The sequence below is a fragment of the Chelon labrosus genome (genome assembly GCF_963514085.1).
Source record: "Chelon labrosus genome assembly, chromosome: 1".
NCBI lineage: Eukaryota > Metazoa > Chordata > Actinopteri > Mugiliformes > Mugilidae > Chelon > Chelon labrosus.
Genome location: NC_140337.1, coordinates 4143500 through 4161799, shown reverse-complemented (window position 1 = coordinate 4161799; position 18300 = coordinate 4143500). Strand labels below are relative to the sequence as shown.

The 18300-nt window shown below is 42.6% G+C and overlaps 1 protein-coding gene across 2 annotated transcripts in view; it reads right to left on the bottom strand.

Annotated features, from left to right (window-relative positions):
* LOC311489817 (diacylglycerol kinase eta-like) overlaps positions 1 to 18300 on the bottom strand; it is an 81765-nt gene that overhangs the window by 60645 nt on the left and 2820 nt on the right. For both annotated transcript variants that reach the window (XM_084547105.1, XM_084547104.1), the window contains exon 3: positions 18180 to 18284. In XM_084547105.1, the coding sequence (XP_084403231.1) occupies positions 18180 to 18284 (105 nt within the window). The remainder of the gene's footprint in view (positions 1 to 18179; positions 18285 to 18300) is intronic.

Sequence of the window (18300 nt, the reverse complement as noted above, 5' to 3'; positions counted from 1 at the left end):
GACATTTAGAAATATTTCCATTTAATGAACTTTTCTTTTGCAAAACATTTTAATGAACTACCTGAAATGCCTCGTGCAATCTTGCCACAATGCTGCCATTAAGTGTCTTCTACGTCTTTTTAATAGACCTCCTCTTGGATGCAAATTCATCCAAAGGGCCAGATTGGACCCTGTGGTTGGCTGGTTTTTGCCCACGGGCCGTAGGTTTGACACTCCTGGATTAAAGCAAGATCAACTCAACAGCGTTTGGTTGTGGACTGAGCTAATGAGATGTTAGAGAACTCAGACTAATCTAAACACTTCCCTCTAATTTCAGGTGAGTATCTGCAATTAGCATCTCCTGAACGGCAACAGAGGATCAATCCTTCCACACAGAGCGGGACTCATCAGCTCCAACTGAAATGTGACCTTCCTCTTCTCCTTCAGGACGAACGCACCGCTTCTACTGTCTATTTACTGGAAGAGTGTGGGCACAAGTGAAGCACAGTGATGCGAGCTTCATGACAAACACAAGGTCTCTGCACACAGCGTGGGCATATCAATCACTTTCCCTCGGCATGTCTGGCTACAAACTGGAGACAGCCGACAGGAAGAGTTCACCTAATTTGAGAAGAGGACAGACGAATGGATATTTTCGCCCGTATGTGCAGTATGAAAGTGGAGAGGAGAAAACGTAGATCCCTGACAGAAAGCGACTGGGTTTATTTATACGAGCACCAGCCAACACGCAGCTTCACACATCTCCTACTCTAACTCTATGGGTCTTTTTCTGTCACCGCAGCGGAGTGAAAACATTATTTACATATAATGTGCTAAAGATAGGAACCTATGAAAAGTACCTGCAGATACTGAAAATGCTCCAGCGTGCTTCTTATTTGAATTTGTGACTTTTATAATGATTTGCATTGAGAAACTGCAAAACTGCAGCTCATGTTGAGCAACGTAAGAGAACGTGGGCTGGCAAAACGTGGTGTCACAAAACCTGTTTGTGTTGCCACGTGCGCTGCTTGCAAATACTTGATGGTGCAACTACGTGCTGCCTTTCTAATTCATTTGTAAGCAAAATAGTTATTTAACACACTTTTATCTGGAGCTTTCAGTTATACAGTTATTAACCCAAATTGGAGACATGTCTATATATTCCCTTTATGAGTGGAAATATAATCAGATTGGATAGCTACAGATGCATCTCAGTGATAAACAGGCAGATTGCACCTACTCAAGAAAAGCATGCGATATGTTTTAAAGCTCATGAAAAACCTAGCTAGCGGCCCATGTATTGAATATGTTTAGACTCTTTGGTTTTAATCAGTTGGTGACTTATGAGGAAACTTCCAGTTTTCGGGCACATACAGCAGACATTTGTTGTGTCAGAATCCGTCTTCAAAGTCCAAATACATCAGCCCCTTTTTTTTGCCTTTCTAGAGCGCAATCACTGAACACTTCTTAACCCTGTCTACACTGCATTCACTCGTTGTCCGTTTCTTTGTAGCTGACAGTAGGTCTCCAGTGGACGTTCCAGGCTCCGGTTGCCTTGGTAACCTCCTTGTAGTGTATATTTTCCACCCCAGATGTTTCTGAGTAAATCAGGCAGAACATAAAAACGGACAGAACTATCTCTTCTTGCCATCACCGCTCTCTAAAAAAAAAAATTACCGTCGGTGATGTAGCATGTCCATCAGGGTTCACCCGACGCTCCAAACCTCCAAGCTGTCAAGCTATTTGGTAGGAACCAACGTCATGGACAGTTTTTCCTTGAGACAAATGTTGAGACAAATGACAAATGTCAGTCTCTGGGACTGGTCGTCGCCTCAAACTTGAGATTAACCCACTTTGCATCCCCAAAGGGTTTTTTTTCCCCCCACTACCTGTGCAACTCTCTGAATTCTAATTTCTTCTCCCCTACACCGCTTAAGGTGTGGTATAGCTTCGTTCCCGATGGCACAGCCTCACATGCACCTCCCCAGATCTAACGTCATGTCGCTCTTCCTCGTCCACGTCTCTCAGCGGCCGAACAAGCACAGTAAAATTCTCCCTCCTTCTGCCTCCTACACGCCATTGACTCAGACGTCTCCTCTCCCTTTCTGCGTTGCGGTGATTTCGGTAAAAGCAACTGTTGTTCAACCATTTATCAGCTAAAAAAATCCAACTAACCTGCTTAGTTCTCGTCGCCACAGACCACACATCGCATCAGCAACTGTTTTGGCGGCGTAATGGCAGAGAGATGGTGACAAACTGACAGGTATTATTCCTTATAGTGACCGCTCTCATAGTACAGAAAGTATAAACCAAGCTTTAAGAGTGGGGAAAAGAAAGATAAACTGAAAAGAAAAGACAGAAAATAAAAGAAAAATAAAAGAAAATAAGAGATAAGGGAAATGACTACCTTCAAAGCTACTGAAACTGAACATCTATAAAAAATATAGCCAGAAAGTAAATGTTTCTTCTTCCTCGTTTGTTCTGTCAACTATCCACAACATATTATTCATCTACAGAGCTTATCTATCAGTCAATCAACTTAATCTGCCTGTCTGTGTGTGCGTCTATCTTGTAGAATCTCTTTGTTGCTACAATTGCATTGATAATCTTGCTGTTTCGTTATGATAACCATCTTCCTCTTTTAGAAACATCACACACAGACGGCTGTGTAAAAATAAAGTGTGCCGTTTTTAGAAGGGAAGCCACATCCTTCCACTACAGTCACCCCGAGTGCCTGCGTACATCGAGTTCCCCGTCTCCGTCTCACTCTCGGTTTTGCTCAGACTGTTTCCAGAAAGATCCGCACGCACCCCGGGGCCAGTTTCTCGCAGCCAAGGACCTCCTCCGACCTCTGTGACGACTCATACGACGACAAGCGGCCAACGCATGACCCAGTGAACGGCTAGATTTATTTCGAGCTGAAAACGCGCCGCTTTCTGTTTCAAACGGTGTGGGTGGGGTTCCGTTTTCAGACGGTCACGGTGCAGGTTAGATAGCAGCAGCAGTATTTGCATGCCGTAGCACGCCACACTGTCAACTTAAAGGCCTCATCTGGCAACACTTCAAATCATAGCTGAGGTCTTTGAAACACTGAAGCTGGATTTTAATTGAGCAGCACTTCAAAAATCTGAAAAGTGTACTCAGTTAGTGAGATCTTTTTAAAGCCAGCACCTTAATACCTCCTATTTCAAAATAAAGGAGGGGAGTCCTCTTGCGCAACACGCTGTGCAGGAAGTGAACACCTACACAGGTTCATAAGGTGTCTTCTCACTTCAAACTACTTTCCTAAAGCCCTAAAACCAGAAACCATCCACCTCCAAGGGGAAAGCACTGAAATGTACAGTAAAATATACAGTTATCATCATCAAAGGGCTTGTAATGCCGTAGAAAAGATGCGTCATACAACGTTTAATCGTCCGATGAAGTCTTTTAAAGAGGCGATGTCAAACGAAACACAAGCGCTACAAAAGACAGGCAAAAATACAGCCGTAAACAGGACACAACTTTTCTAGTTTAACCTTTAAATGATTGACATTTGTGCAACTCCAAGAGCCTAGGAAAAAAAAATAAAAGTTTTTATGATGTGGAGGCGGAAGATTAAAAAAAAAACATTTGAGGCCAAGCTGAGAGGCCAAATTAATGATCACAGAGCCGGAATGGTAACAAAGAAATATATACTTTGATCCAGCAGGTACGCAGCAGATGAAGTAGCGATAATCACAATAATTGAAATTACTCAAATTGGTGGGAAGTGTACTAGTAAGTAAAAGCTGTGAAAAAAGACAACTCGCTTTGTCACTCAACCACAGAGCGCAGTCTTTACTTCAAGTGTCATTAACTGTTTTTTTTTGGCATGCTGCTGACTCAGACCGCTACTCCTCATGTAGCACTTCAAGTCCGGGGCGTGTGAAAGCGCACGGACACACAACATCGCCCGGGCCGCGCACGCAACGGCAGCCGATTTTGCAACGCAAGCTTCCGTCAAAAAGAACGAAAAGCGAATCGGTAAATTTATCTGAGCGCAGCAGGATTGCAAAAGCAGCACGTTTGCGTGCGCGCGTGCTCGGGTGCGCTGTGTGTGTGTGTGTGTGTGTATTGTGGCGACTGTCTCTGACTTCCTGTTTTAGACTAACAAAAACCCTGAGAGAGTCTATTTTTGGCCTCAGAGAGAGGGAGAGAGAGAGAGAGAGAAAGATGAAGAGATAGCAGGGTTAAAAAAAAAAAACAGTAAGAAGTGCACCGAGGCGTAAACTCAAAACAAACGTACAAACTAAAAGAACAAAAAAGGGGAAAGTACAAAAGAAGAAATGCAAAGTAGAGAGAAGCATGAGTCTTGTTTTTAAAGGCCGCCACCCTGACAGGACACAGCGTACAAAATAACAGCAGCAGAGCATCACAGGAAGTGTTGTGGCCTCTGTGCATCATTAATAGAAACACGCTACGCTAGCTGAACCACCCAACGTTCACAACAAGCAGTGTTAGGTGGTAACGAAACCTAAAATAAGAAGTGCAATGCACACGTCTCAGCTAAACGTGTCCTGCCCTATTTTTTTTTTTTTATTTAGCAAGTCTTTTTATTTTTAGTATTGTCTGTGGGAAACAAGTTTTGCACTTCTGTGGAACCTTCAGTACCCATACCTCTACCTCAACCACAGTGCAACTGCTAAATTTCAGGTCAGTAAGTATCAGCACTGAGATCCAAAACTTTGTTTTTATTTTCATCATTTGCATTAGCTTGCTATGCTAATGGAACAAATGAGCTGTCTCTTTCTGTGCTTTTTTGTGTTGTTCTTTTGGAGTCACAAGTTACCATCTTTGGATGAGATTAAGGAGCTGGGGCGGAGCGAGGGTTAGATGTGACAAATCCCAAACATACCTCTCTTTGAGGCCTGATGTCTACTGAATTATGAAATTATTTTGAAAAAGGACAAGTAGGACACTCATCAGAAGAAGTGAATTTAGCTTGACTTGTGCAAACATGTACTGACTTACTGCAGCACATAATAGAAAAAGTAAATTTTTTTTGAATGGGACTGAAATGGTGGCACATTTCTGAAGCTAGCACCCAGCTACAGTAATGGCATGAGCTTCACTTTTTAAACAAATTTGCTGAATAGTGACAAACAAAATGCATATCATTGTGTATTTTGACCTGCTAATGGTACATGAACATTAAGTGGGTGTACTGAAGAAAACAGACTTCTGGTATTTATGATTGATATGATTGATTATTTTGAAGAACGTTAAGGTCTGCTCATTGCTCCAAACAGACTGCACATTTTCCTTCGCGTGGTGTACGATATTTATCAATAATCCCAATAATTTGCACAAATTAAAAACTGATCCAGTCATCCAGAATGTTCCATCCAATCTCGGTTTATCAAAAGGCTAAGGCCGGTGTGCCAGACCCCCACCTCGCTAGCAATGCTTTACAGTTTCTCGTATGGAACTGCAAGGCGCTTACAGTCTAGATGGGATATCCAATTGCTCCAGCGAATGTTAGGCCTACCCCAAAATGTCCTCTTCGCTGACCACGTCAAGCAAACCCCAAAAGTTAGGTGCGCTGGAGGCCTCCTTGCCAGATGCCCAAACCAACTCAACTGGTCCCTTTGGACGCAGAAGGAGTAGCGGCTCTGCTCCGAGTTCCCTCCAGATGACAAACCTAGGGCTAGCACTTAGGGCTGCAAGAACAAAATGACGTCATCTTAGCTGCCATTCTGCGAGCTCCCAGATGCTAACATTGGCAGTGTGACCGCTAATCTCTCCTGGGTAGAGATCGGCATGCCGTGTGTGGGCGCCAATCTGTGTGGGTGTTCCTGTTCCTGCTCACCTCCGAGAACAAGAACAAATTTCTGCAATAACAAGCTTAAGGCTGAGCTCAGCCACCCTACACAGGAAGCTCATTTCAGTCGCTTGCATCTGCAATAGATGAAGGTTGGCATGTACACCAAACGTTAAACCAAAAGCTTTGCCTTAGGCCCTTAGCTCCCCGTATACCACAACAACCGGGGACAAAGCCTGCACACCACAAACACAACTGAGAAGCTTTAGCTAACTCAAGCAGAAAAAAAAGTTATCAATACAGACGCATGAGACACTGAAACTCTTCACATCGTCCGTCTCCATTAACGACAGCACAGAGTGAAAGACAAGGAAGTGATGAACGGTGCACGTCTGTCAACACACAGACGCACGGACCTGTCACTGATTGATAACACACGTTAGCGCCTTAGCAGCCCAACACACACACACGCGCGCGCGCGCGCATATACACAAACACAGACAAATCCGCACATCAAGGCTGAAAGGTGTTCGCCCATTAGCGATAACACAAACACACACACAGCTGCTCCTGACTGGGAGCACAAACTAGTTCATCTGTGACAACACACAAACACACACACACACACTGGATGTTGTCGTCTCCTCATCATTAGCACATGCCAAAGTGAGTGTCACCATGTTAGACACAGCCGCTGCAGATAAGTCATCAACTTTGTGTCTCTCTCGCACACTCACACACACACACCCACACCCACACACACTTTCTTTAATAGCCTGCTACAGAGTAATGGTGGTTTAGAGTTTGCAGATACAGGAGGGAGAGACTGACAGGGCAAGATGGAGAGGCAAAAACACAAGGAGGGGTGAAACTAGAAGAGGAAGCCTGAAAGGAAAGGGGAAAAAAAGAGCAGGAGTGATGGAGGGAGATCAATATGGGGGTGTTGGAGAGAAGTTAACTCACCTAAAGTCACCTTTGCTGCAGGCATTAATCATGTTCCGGCCGAGAAAAGCGACTTTTTAAAGGGGGCGTGTCTGACAGACGCATCTACTCGACGAGAAACGCTCACAAAGTGATGTTAAGACGTGAAAATAAACATGAAGCACTGCAGCGAGACATGAGATGTGCAGGAAGAGGCTTTGTTCACAGCACGTACTTGAAGAGGGGAGACAGTAGCGACGGCAAGATAATGCGTTTGTGGTGCAAACACCAGAACCGCGAAAATACAATCAAAGGTCTGTTGGGAACAATGTCGATTCATCATGAGACTTTCAGATTAATAGTTCATCAGTGAGGTCGCAATTGACTGAGCGACTCGAGGTCTGGTGAGTTCCAGAGCTTTTCAGAAAAATCACACACTTAACTACACCTGGATTTTTCCTTGAAATGAGCATTTTAAGGACTTCTTGCGTGGTAAAATTTGAGCTTGAGAATCTATTCGTGACCTTTTAAGATCAAAAGCTTCTTTAACAGATATAATCATTCCAAATGAAGTGAAATTCGTCAGTCTAGACATTTAAAGCAATTCAATTTGACTATAAAACAAGAAATTATCTGTGTACTGTCTGGCCTGACAGATAAGGGCCTCATTTGAAATTAAGGAAGCAAGCACGACTCATCTTGAAAGCGAGAGGCTGCGGGAAGCGGCGTCAAAGACACGGCCTGCAGGACAAAACGAAAAAGACTCGCAGCCCAGAGACTCGGGAGAAAAACGAGCGGTACCGAGCAACAGGGTGGACGGATGAAGGAGGACGGGATGAAAGCAAAGGAAGCGGGAGCGGTGTGATGAACAGGGGAGGTCAGGGGAGAGAAAGCGAGGGAGCGTGTAGAGATCAAGGGCGGGAGGAATAAAGCACAAACAGGTGGCGGCGGCCGGGGAAAAGAGGAATCGAAACGAGAATGGACTCAAAAGATAGACAATGAAAAAAAGAGGGTAAAAATAGAGACAGGAAGCAAAGTGAGGAGTGAAAGCGTGCAGTAAATAAAGGTTTCCTCCTTTTAAAAATACTTTACAATCTAACCAAACAGAGAAAAGGAGCAGCTTGTGACTCCAAAAATAATCATTACAATGTTTGTTTATGCAAAACATTTTTTTTTTTTTAGGTCCAGCCACTTCGTCATTGAAGAATATTCAAAGCAAAACGCCCACTGTGTTTTTTAGCCGTTAAATGGCGGATACGGAGCTTCATCATGGCAGGTTGACAGACATTAGCTGAGACATGTTTCCTAGCTTTTCTGAAAAGTGTTTTTGAAGCACAATGCAGGTGGAACCGGGCGTCGCCATCTTGGCATTGTCTGACTGCTAAGACTCCAGGCTAATTTTTACTAAAAAAAATGGTCAAAGAGGTGGAGCATGATTGGAACTGAGGCCAGCAACGTGAGATGACCACCGGTCACTCGAAGCAGCAACGCCCGTAATTACGCATTAACTTTTACCCTTGATATAATTTAAACCGCAGAGATTTGGGATTGACCCACTTTTCTCAGCCTCAAGTGGCCATTTGAGGAACTGCAGTTTTTGGACACTTTCTTTTTTTAAGTCCCAGAGTTTGCGACTTGATGTGTGCCACCATAACAGGTCGGTTTTAAATTGCATATATGCAGCACACTGCCTTTGTCTTGTTAGCACTTATCAATGTTAAGTGTTGCCTCTGAGGCCCTCGGCCCGCCGTGTTAACATGGTCAGCTGGCATATATTTCCACACTTTAATAGAGCAATTAAAAAGTATAAAACAACATATAAGAATGCAGTTAGCATTTACTTATAGCTTTTAAAGCTTATACGAATTAAAATCTACTAAATGAATGAATAACTGAGTAGGGAAACATTCATGCCCACCTCTCAAGTTTTAGTTCACTCCTCCACCGTGTTCTTTTCAAAATTTAAAAAGTATGTACAGATTTATCTGAAGACAAGTTTCTCCTCCAAAACAAGACATTTATGCTTTAAAAATGTTCTCCAATCACAAAACTGAAACAGTGTCTGGCATCTGAATGCTCGTAGGAGACTTGATATGTTTTCCAAGAAACATAACAACGCCCTTTCAAGAACGCCCTTTCAAAGGATTTCCTCCTTTCTCTGAAGGCAGAGCAGAGTTTTTGAGTACTTCCCGCTCTCTTTGAAAGTGAAGAGTCCCCTTGTTTGATTGTCTGAGGTCAAATCAATAGAAACCAAGTCTGAGGGCTCCAGTTAACAAACACCAGCCAGTCAGGGAGACTCGGCATTAGACGCTAAGCGGGCGTGATGCATGTATGATTAACAGCCTATGTACGGTAATTTTATTACAGCAAATCAATAATACATGTTGAGTCCATTGGGGATCATGGCAGGGTTAGCTGCTTTATCATAGATTACCTATAAAATACGAGCAGCAATGCTGGAGGTGCTTTGGGAGAACTGCAAATCAGGGCCGAAGCTTTTAGACGAAGACAAAATGTTTATCCGCCGTTCAAACCACTTTTAACATATGACCACCGCTACGCGTACAGCGCAACACGCAAGCGGCCGCCTTTGTGTATAATTCTTTCATTCTATTTTTCCAACAGCTGCTCGTTTTTAATGCACTTCGGGGAATGGCCGCGCTCGCGTGGTGTCACGGATGAATTCTGAGGCTCACCTGCCAAAGCCCCAGCAAAGAACCTGCCAAGAGACATGTTTAACGGTTCAACTTTTCGTCCCATTCTAAATCTACTTCATGAGAGAATGAGTCAAAAAACAGATGGCCAAGCTGAACATTTTCTCTAAATAAACGTTATAAAAGATACAACTTTATTAAGCTCTTTGGAAGGCTGATCATGCTTTTCATAGAGCAAACATGCGGGCGGCCAACCAGGAGGTCAACTGGAGTGAACTGCTTTTTGTTTATTTTAATGCCTGAGAGGTCTCAAACAGCCAAGATTAACTGTTGAAAATAAGTGAGGACTTCAGTTCTCAAGATATTCATAACATAGGTCAGTGTTTAAATATAGAACCCTGGAGTTAAAGTTGAAAAAGAAAAAGTTCAATTTTTAGCCTGTACTGGGGCTATAGACCAGTGATTTGGCTCCTATACATTCACTGTAAATAAATATGGACAAAACATCTGTGACAAAACCCCTATGGTTTACTGAATGATGGTTTTGAAGCTCATTGTGGTGGCACTGATCGTCACCATCTCGGCAGTTCCCATCTCTCCCTTGACTTGTGAGTGAAGCTAAGGCAGACGCTAGCAAGTGAGACAATGCACCTGCCCCTCAAAGCAAAGCAGCCACGCCCAGGTACATTGTTTAAAATATGAAGCCATGTACAATTGTCCTGAATGGAGAAATTAGTTCTAAACCAAAACTATTTTTTTTTGCACCAGGACAGACTCACTTTTGGAGTCAGCCTCAAGTGGCCATTAGTGGAACTACAGCGTCTGGCACATCCAACTTAACTTCATTTTCCAGCCCTGGAGGTTGTTGCTTGGTCTTATATCAGTACTGTAACATTATACAAACGTCTGGTATGTTTTTGTGGTATTCAGAAAATTAAAGAGAAAACAGAGCAATTAATCTCCAATGACAGTTTGTGATGAGAAAAAGACAGCAATATTTATCTGTTAAACTGCATAAGCTCCTTTTTTAAAGTATTCTTCTACTATTTAAGGGACATTAGGAACTTCAACGTGGCTGTTTAAATGGATGCCAAATAAAATGATCTGACAGAATATGTGTTTGCATGCGCCACAACATCAATTATAATAGAGATTTTCTTGACAAAGCGGCTCTGCGGCTGTCGGAAAGTAAAAACTGCCACAAATACGTATGTCAATAAAGTTGTCAACGTTCAGAATTGATTCAATACAAGATGATGACGCGAGATCGACCCAAGTTTACACCGGCACCAATCCAAACTTTATTCATTCAACTGGTTTGTTTTCCCACCTCCGTGTTTCTGGGAACTCATCACGTCACCTGATGTTTGCCTCATGTCGGGCAAACATCACCAGAAATAATGGATTTCTTCCAACCAGAGAGGAACAATGGAGGCTCATATCTTTCAGAATATTTTCCTATTGAAAGGGTTATTGAAACTTAATACTACCACCTCAATTTGATTCCTTTAGTTACAGCAGGATCTTTTCACTGGTAATCTTTAACTCTTTCCAACATTTTCTGTTTTGCTTTTTCCATTGAAATGTGTCTTTTAATACAGGTACGTTGGTTGATTTGTGTGGACGCCTAAGACGCTAGACTAAGTCCATTTTATTAACACACATCAACTGCTGTTTTGCATCTCTTCAGCTCCACATATCAACAATCTGCATCGGTAAGCCGCTGCTAAATGTTTCGGTAAACCAAAAAAAAAAACGTAGAAGAAGAGGAAGGCTGATTTAAGCCATCCAGATCACAAAAAGAGGATTCAATGAGCCAGTTTGTGAAGCCTTAAGGAGAAATCCAATGTGTTCGGTGCAGTCTCAGTACCACTGACTGAATAGCACATCTTAAATAGTCCGACCGCCTCCTCAGCAGTCCCGCCAACCTGTTGTGATGGTAAATACGGGTATTAAGCCTGCTGTTTGCTGTGCGGATTTCTTATATAACTGACTCCGGATCTGCCTCCCTGCTACTTTCCACTCCAACTCTCGCCTTCTTCCACTTACCAACACCCCCCTCCACCCCCTACTCTGTCCATCTTCCTCCCTCTCTCCTCATCTCTTTCCATCTCTCCCTCTCTCCCGTATTGACCAGCACACCACTGCAGCTGTATCACATCAAGCCGAGGGCATAAATCAAAGCGCGCGGTCCATCCCACACACACACACACACACACACACTCCCATTCCCGTCGCACACATCCATAACTCGTCCTCATCTCCATTGCAGCGGACACCCACGCGGATTTCTGCACTGCGAGCGAGATGCGGATAAAAAAGAACAAATGTAGTGGGTTTGATTCCAACAAACCAGGAAATCCACAGGAATGAGGAAAGTGTTACCTGTTGGTCACCACTCAAAGCGCCAGAAATAAAACTGCTTATATAACATGAAGGGGGGCTGCTATTCTGGACAGGACAGGGCTTGTTTAGGAAGCAGAGAAAAGTTGAGATTTATTGACAGTCAACTAGGTGCAGATGCAACATATAAAAGGTAATATTTTTGAATTATTCATTTATTTAAATGTTGTTTGGGATGAGAGAAAATTAAATGTTGAACAAGGAAAAAAACACTCACAAATTAATAAAATGAAGGAAAAAAAGGGAAGGAGGTGTCTCTTCCGCGCTGCCTCGCAAGGAAACAAACATAGTACTTTCACGTCGGTTGCGCGATCGGCGCCCCCGTGCTGGCGCCCCACGCGCAAACGCACACAAAATCACAAACACACACAATTCACAGAAGCTGTTTGCTCTTCTGCCTCATTCTCTTCCTGTGTCTCCTTTATTTTCCACACAGTAAATGAGAGCAAGGCAAACAGGAGCAGGGGGAGGAGGAGAATGTAGGGGCGGGGGGGGGACGAAAAAAGACCGTGAAGCCTTGTAATTGAGCCTGCAGGTAGAGAGGGACAGAAAAAGGAAGGAGAGACAAAAAAAGAAAGAAAATCAGAGAGGTCAGTCACAAAAAGCAAGCCTTAAACTTAACTACAATAACTCAGATTAGAGATTACAACTTAACCGTTCACACGGACGCTAAATAAAATCAGATACGTGTCTCTACCTGCCCCGAAATATCAACCAGAACTGAACTTTCTTTTGACATTCACAAAGTAGTCGAATCAACCGGAAATGTGCTCAAAGAAGAAGTTCTTTTTCCAACTTTGTTGACAACACTGAAGTCATTCAGTAGAAGATGACAATCGAACAACTGCTTGTCTGAGTTTTGCTGACAGGTGGATTGCTAGTAGGAGAAGGGTCATAGATGAGTTTTGTCGACTTTGTAAAAGTCCGTTCTGTGCTTTCCTGCTGTTACGATTGTTTCCTGAAACGTTTCACATCATCCAAATAATAAGAATCTTAGCTTTCACAATGCCATGTCACAGGAGTATGGCAAGCTATTGCATAATGGAGTTGTGTACACAGCATAGACGCGCAGGTGCACGGCAGGCCGACTGGTCCGATGGCTTAAGAACAATTACCCACGTTAAAACAAACCAGAGCGAGTTGGGATTACGTTTAACTCGGGTCAAAAACTGACACCGGTTCTCGAAAAGACATCCAAACAAGATTACAGCAAGTCAGTCTATATTAGCCTTAAAACCCAATCCATCAGTAGAGGTTTTACGTGCTTCAGCGTTCATCAATACCAAGTAGGTCTGGTAAAGTTGTTCAACAGTGGTATTGCAACAATTTATTTTCCTCCAACATGGACCATGGCAGTCCACAGGAAACACTGGTGCAGACAAAAAAAAGCCATAAACGCCTATTGATTTGCTACCTCCCTTGTACGTCCCTACTAGAAAGTCGTCACCTGATGTTTACCCCACCTAAACCCTACCCCAAACATGCTCAGAAAGAATGGATTTATCCCAACTAGAGGGAAACCACCAGATCAAGAGTTTACATGATTATTAGGAGGTAATATTTTCAAAAAAGGGTCTCACCAAATCCTCTACATCCGATTGAAAATTCTTTCTGATCACACCAGTCTGACTGAGGCGGTTACGTGAGGCATTTTTATTCTCATTCTAAGTGGAATACTAACGTCAATGCAAATGCAGAAACATTGCCCTGAAAGTGACTGACAGAGCAAAACTTAAACCAATTTAGCATCACATGTCCATTTCCCACAAGCCAAGTACTTCCTGTGGCAAAAAGCTGCTGCTCAATCATAAAAGCTCCACCACACAAGCAGCTCTGTTACTGGAATCCAATCACAGCCATCGGAGAAATTCACATTAAGTTAAGCCTGGGTGAGCTGGGAGTTTGTGCCTCTGACCAGCAGCAACACATCTCGTTGTGCTGAGCTTGTGCCGAGCTTTAAAAAGAAAGAAAGTTCTGTCTCTCAACTGTCTGTTTCTACTTTGTTGCGCTGTGGTTCTTTTTCCGTAACTCCAGCCTCAGTCACATCCTCTAAATGTCATTTAGCTTGCTGACAGTTAACTACTAGCTGGGGAACCTTTTCCTCCCCCTCTTCAATAACTCTGTATTGAATAAATTGAAGTACATTTGTGAGAGCAAACGGCAGTGGTGAGTGAAAGGCTGGATAAAGAGGAGCTAAAGAAGCTCAAAGAGTTATTGTGACTGAGTCGTGCTAGAGCTTTACCGGCTAGCTCGCCGGCTATACCTGTTAGTCACTCCCTTCTGGAGCTTCCAGGGTGAAGACGAGCAGACTAATTTCTTCACATTTTGACTCAAATTGCTCATGGACTTTCTACTTTTTTGTTTTGAAAAAAATCCCATGCAAGACACCCAGCGCTGAACGTGTTTATTAAAAGTGCATCTTTAAGACATTATCAAGATGATCAACGGCGATGTGTACAAGACCGTCTTGTCTGAATACAAGTGAAGATATCTGAGATAAGACTGCAGCGCTGCACATGTGCATGGTGAACTGCAGCTGAAACAAAATGAGAACGATTTCAGATTTGTTCTGTAAACTAGGTCATCTGATTTCCAAACCTTTTGGTCTAAATGTTGCAAATTTAAAAAGAACATTTGAGATATTTGGACTAAAATAGAGGGAGAAATTTGTCTTTTCCCTCCATTAAATTCATCAAACTATGTATGTTCTCTATGGGATAAGCTCAGACTGGTAGCATAGGGCATAAACAATGTAGTAAAAACTTCTAAATAAAGTTTTTCTCACCGTCTCTTACCATTTTTATCATGCAGCTGGTTGTATGAGTGATGCATAAACATCTCTAAAATAAGAAACTGTCACCATTACCTTTGAGCATGTGGTGAACATCAGCATCATGCTGAAATCTCATGTCCCAACATCAGGTTTGTCTGTTGCTCATCAATATTAACTACGCCAGAAATAAGGCTTCGTTGCTTGCCGTGCTTCAAGCTGAGGGTCTTGTGTTCTTGTGAAAAACCGCCGATAAAAGCAAGAGGTAGACAGGAAGTGTTGGGGGAGGCATGCAACAAGGACATGAACTGGGGACACTGAGGTTTGCATGTATGCGCCTGAGCGACCACTGTGACGCCTAAGCGCCTTACCAACATTCACCAGAAAAAGCCTACCCAATGTGAACCCAAGATGACCTGGACGCCGTTCTTGAGCCGACAAAGGTACGGAACATCGTTTAGGCATCTTTTGAAAGGAAGCAAATTATTTTTCCCAACACGAGCAGATGCGGTTCTGATGCCAGGATACTGACATTCTCAGACTACCTCAGACTACCTCCAGTGTATAGAATACTTTGATTTAACTTTGACTTGATTCTTTGTTATTTATTCATGTAATAATGTGTTTAGGACTAAATACTTTACTGGACCATTGCAATTATGACACAAGCATTTTTGTCTGAGTTTTGTTGACAGGTGTAGTACCAGTACTAAAAGGGTCATACATAAGTTCTTGTACAACTTTGTAATTGTTTGTTTTGTGTTAGTTTGACAAAAATGTTGACTGTTACGATTGTATCTTGAAATGTTTTACATCATCCAAATAATGCGAATCTTAGCTTTCCAACGACATGTGACAGGAGTACAATATCGCATAATGGAGTTGTGTACATAGCATAGATGTGCAGCAAATGCATGGCTGGCCGACTGGTCCGATGGCTTAAGAACAATTATCCACATTAAAACAAACCAGAGCGAGTTGGGATTAAGTTTAACTCTCTGTTCTTTCAAAGACATCCAAACAAGATTACACCAAGTCATTCTCCATCAGCCTTAAAATCCAATCCATCAGTAGAGGTTTTACAGAGTCAGCCAATTAGCAAATCTCCAAGGTATCATTCGTTTTCATTTCAGAGCAGCAACAAAACATTTAGTTGTCCCTTACCTGGCCAAGATGGATTGTGAAAACAGCATTTAACCTTGTGAAAAACACTTTTTTAATAATATGCCTAGTGTAAACTCGTGTCTACTTTCTTAAAATCTCAAAGAACTTGTCTCTAAACGCAAAGATATTTAATTACAGCCAACACCAGCATCTCCCTGACACACCCCGACTTCCATCTGTGTAATTATTTAGGGATTCACGACGGAGGAACCGAATTAATCTAATGGTGTCAGAATGTCATGTCACAGTTGATAAGAATTAGCACCTCTTTAACAAGTGCAGCAACAGACTGCTGCTCCAACAAGTACGGTAACAGGCAGGGGACAAAACGAGGCAAGGCAAATGAAAGAGGAGAAAGAGGAGAAAGAGGCAGCGATGCGCTAATGATGTTTAACAATAAACAATGCACACACTATACAGCTGAGCATGCAGCACACCCACACGCCTGCATGCACACAAGCAAACAAAAGGGATCCACAAACACGCTAATCCGATCAAGCCATTGCTGTCGCTGAAGAATAATCCTGAAGTCGATGACTAGCTTAATCTAAGTCACATGACTGTAGGTACACACAGTCTAATCAACACACACACACACAAGCATGTACTACAAAGATCTACTCAGGTGAATATGTGATCCATAGAGCTGTAGGAAGGCGCCATTGTATTGAAACAGGGGACTGAATACTCATTGTTTTTTAAAAAATGTTGACTTGTGACTTCCCTGTAGCACGCAAAGAATCTGTTACCGTTTGTGAAGCATATCCAGATGGTCTGTCCTATACACACAATAATGTCTGTTTAAAAGAAATGCTACATAACATATACACTGGAATATTTTTTTGATGAGAACTGGAGTTTCTGTACCTTAAACTGAAAGTTTTTCAAAATTTTGCAAACATTTTCTCCAGAATTCCAGATGTTGTGGTAAAAGTGTGATTTTTCTATGTTCAAAAGTTTTACACAAACATACAGCTGGCAAGCTCACACTTTTTAGTCATTATTTTCTTAAACTCAAAACATTTACAAAGAAAAGTGTAAATCTCAAATAATTTTATTTTGATACGCGAGTATTGAGTCACCGTGTGTCACCACCGTTGTTGAAAAGATGTGAAAGTCCTTGCATTTATGATATTAAGAAATGAGCGTCTGTGGAGACACGTCTGGTAAGGGAGGTTCAAAAACACACCTGCAATTGCCACTTGTCGCCATAGGTGTCGCCAAAGAGAAGTAAACTGATACAGTTAAGATCTTCTTTAATCTGCATTTTTTAAAACATTTTATTATATTTTGTGTTCTCATAAATTTTCAACCTATTTCATCTATTAGATTTTATATATTTAATGTGTCCTTTTGTCAAGTATGACCCACCGTTCAACAATTTGCTTAAATACAGTGTTTGTTGTAAATTTAAAGGGAAAAAAATTTAAACTGTACGGGCAGAGTTCATATGCACACATCACGCTGTGGCGCCGTCCGATGAGATTAGCCAATCAATACCAGGGTGATACCCAATACCATTGTCTGCACTGGGAACAATTGAGGCATTATGGGATGCCGTCCCCATGGAGACAGGGGTTGCCGGGTATCCCGTGTCTCATATTGATTCCGGTGTGCTTTACAGTTGACGGTCAATGCAGGTAATGGATGATGATTTACACATTTGGACATTCATCAGATGTGTGTTTGCATGGAACATGAGGCATTTCTCATTGTGGATATTAGCTCATTGATAACCGACAAGAAACTGATGTGTGTCTGTTGATATGCCGGTAACAGGCTAGTATCAAGGCATCTATACTTTACAGTAAAACAGAGATCCACTAAAAAAGAAAGTTGTGCGATTTCGTCAGACGGCCTATCAGATATTTGAGCACGAGTCATCATCACAGTGGCGGTAAAAGAGGAGAATGACGCAGGCAGGAAGAGGACCTGGCTTGTACAGGAAGTCAGCTGACCACAGCAGACGAGGGGGGTGGGGTAAGATAAAATGCTCCTATTTATGTGATGATGAAGTCACACCAGAGAGACAATCAGACAGAGAAAACGCTGATAAAGTGTCCCATCCTTCAGTGGGCCGATTGATGCGGTTAACAAAAGTGTGTGATCATCGCGTGCCCTTCAACCGGCGTCAAACCCACGTCTACTCTCCGGTGAAAGCTTTAAATTTTACATGAGCTCTTAAATAACTAAACAGCCCTGATGAAAAATTCCATGACTTTCCCAAACTGAGAGAAAAGCACTTCTCGAACCTTAAACTTTTATCGCTCCCTGGTTTGCTAATGTTGCGTCTATCCTTGGAGACGTATCCAGCTCAGAAAGGCTCTCATACACGGTGCCAGAAATGTCAGATAAACGGCAGATAATGTTGTGATCTTTGATATAACTCGACAATGCCAAGAGATTTCATGTGTTGAATACAAGCCTGTCAAAATTCTATTACTCAGTAGGAGCTCTCTGACCACTGCCGAGGCCACATTCCCACGTTCACTCCACTTCGTCCTACCTTGGCCCTTATCTGTCCCGAGGTCGACACTTTGCGGATCAGCTTGTGCGACGTCTCTTCTTGCTCCCCGTCGCTGTCCGACGACTCTTCTCCAGCTTCTCCCGCCTGGAAGAGGAGTAGG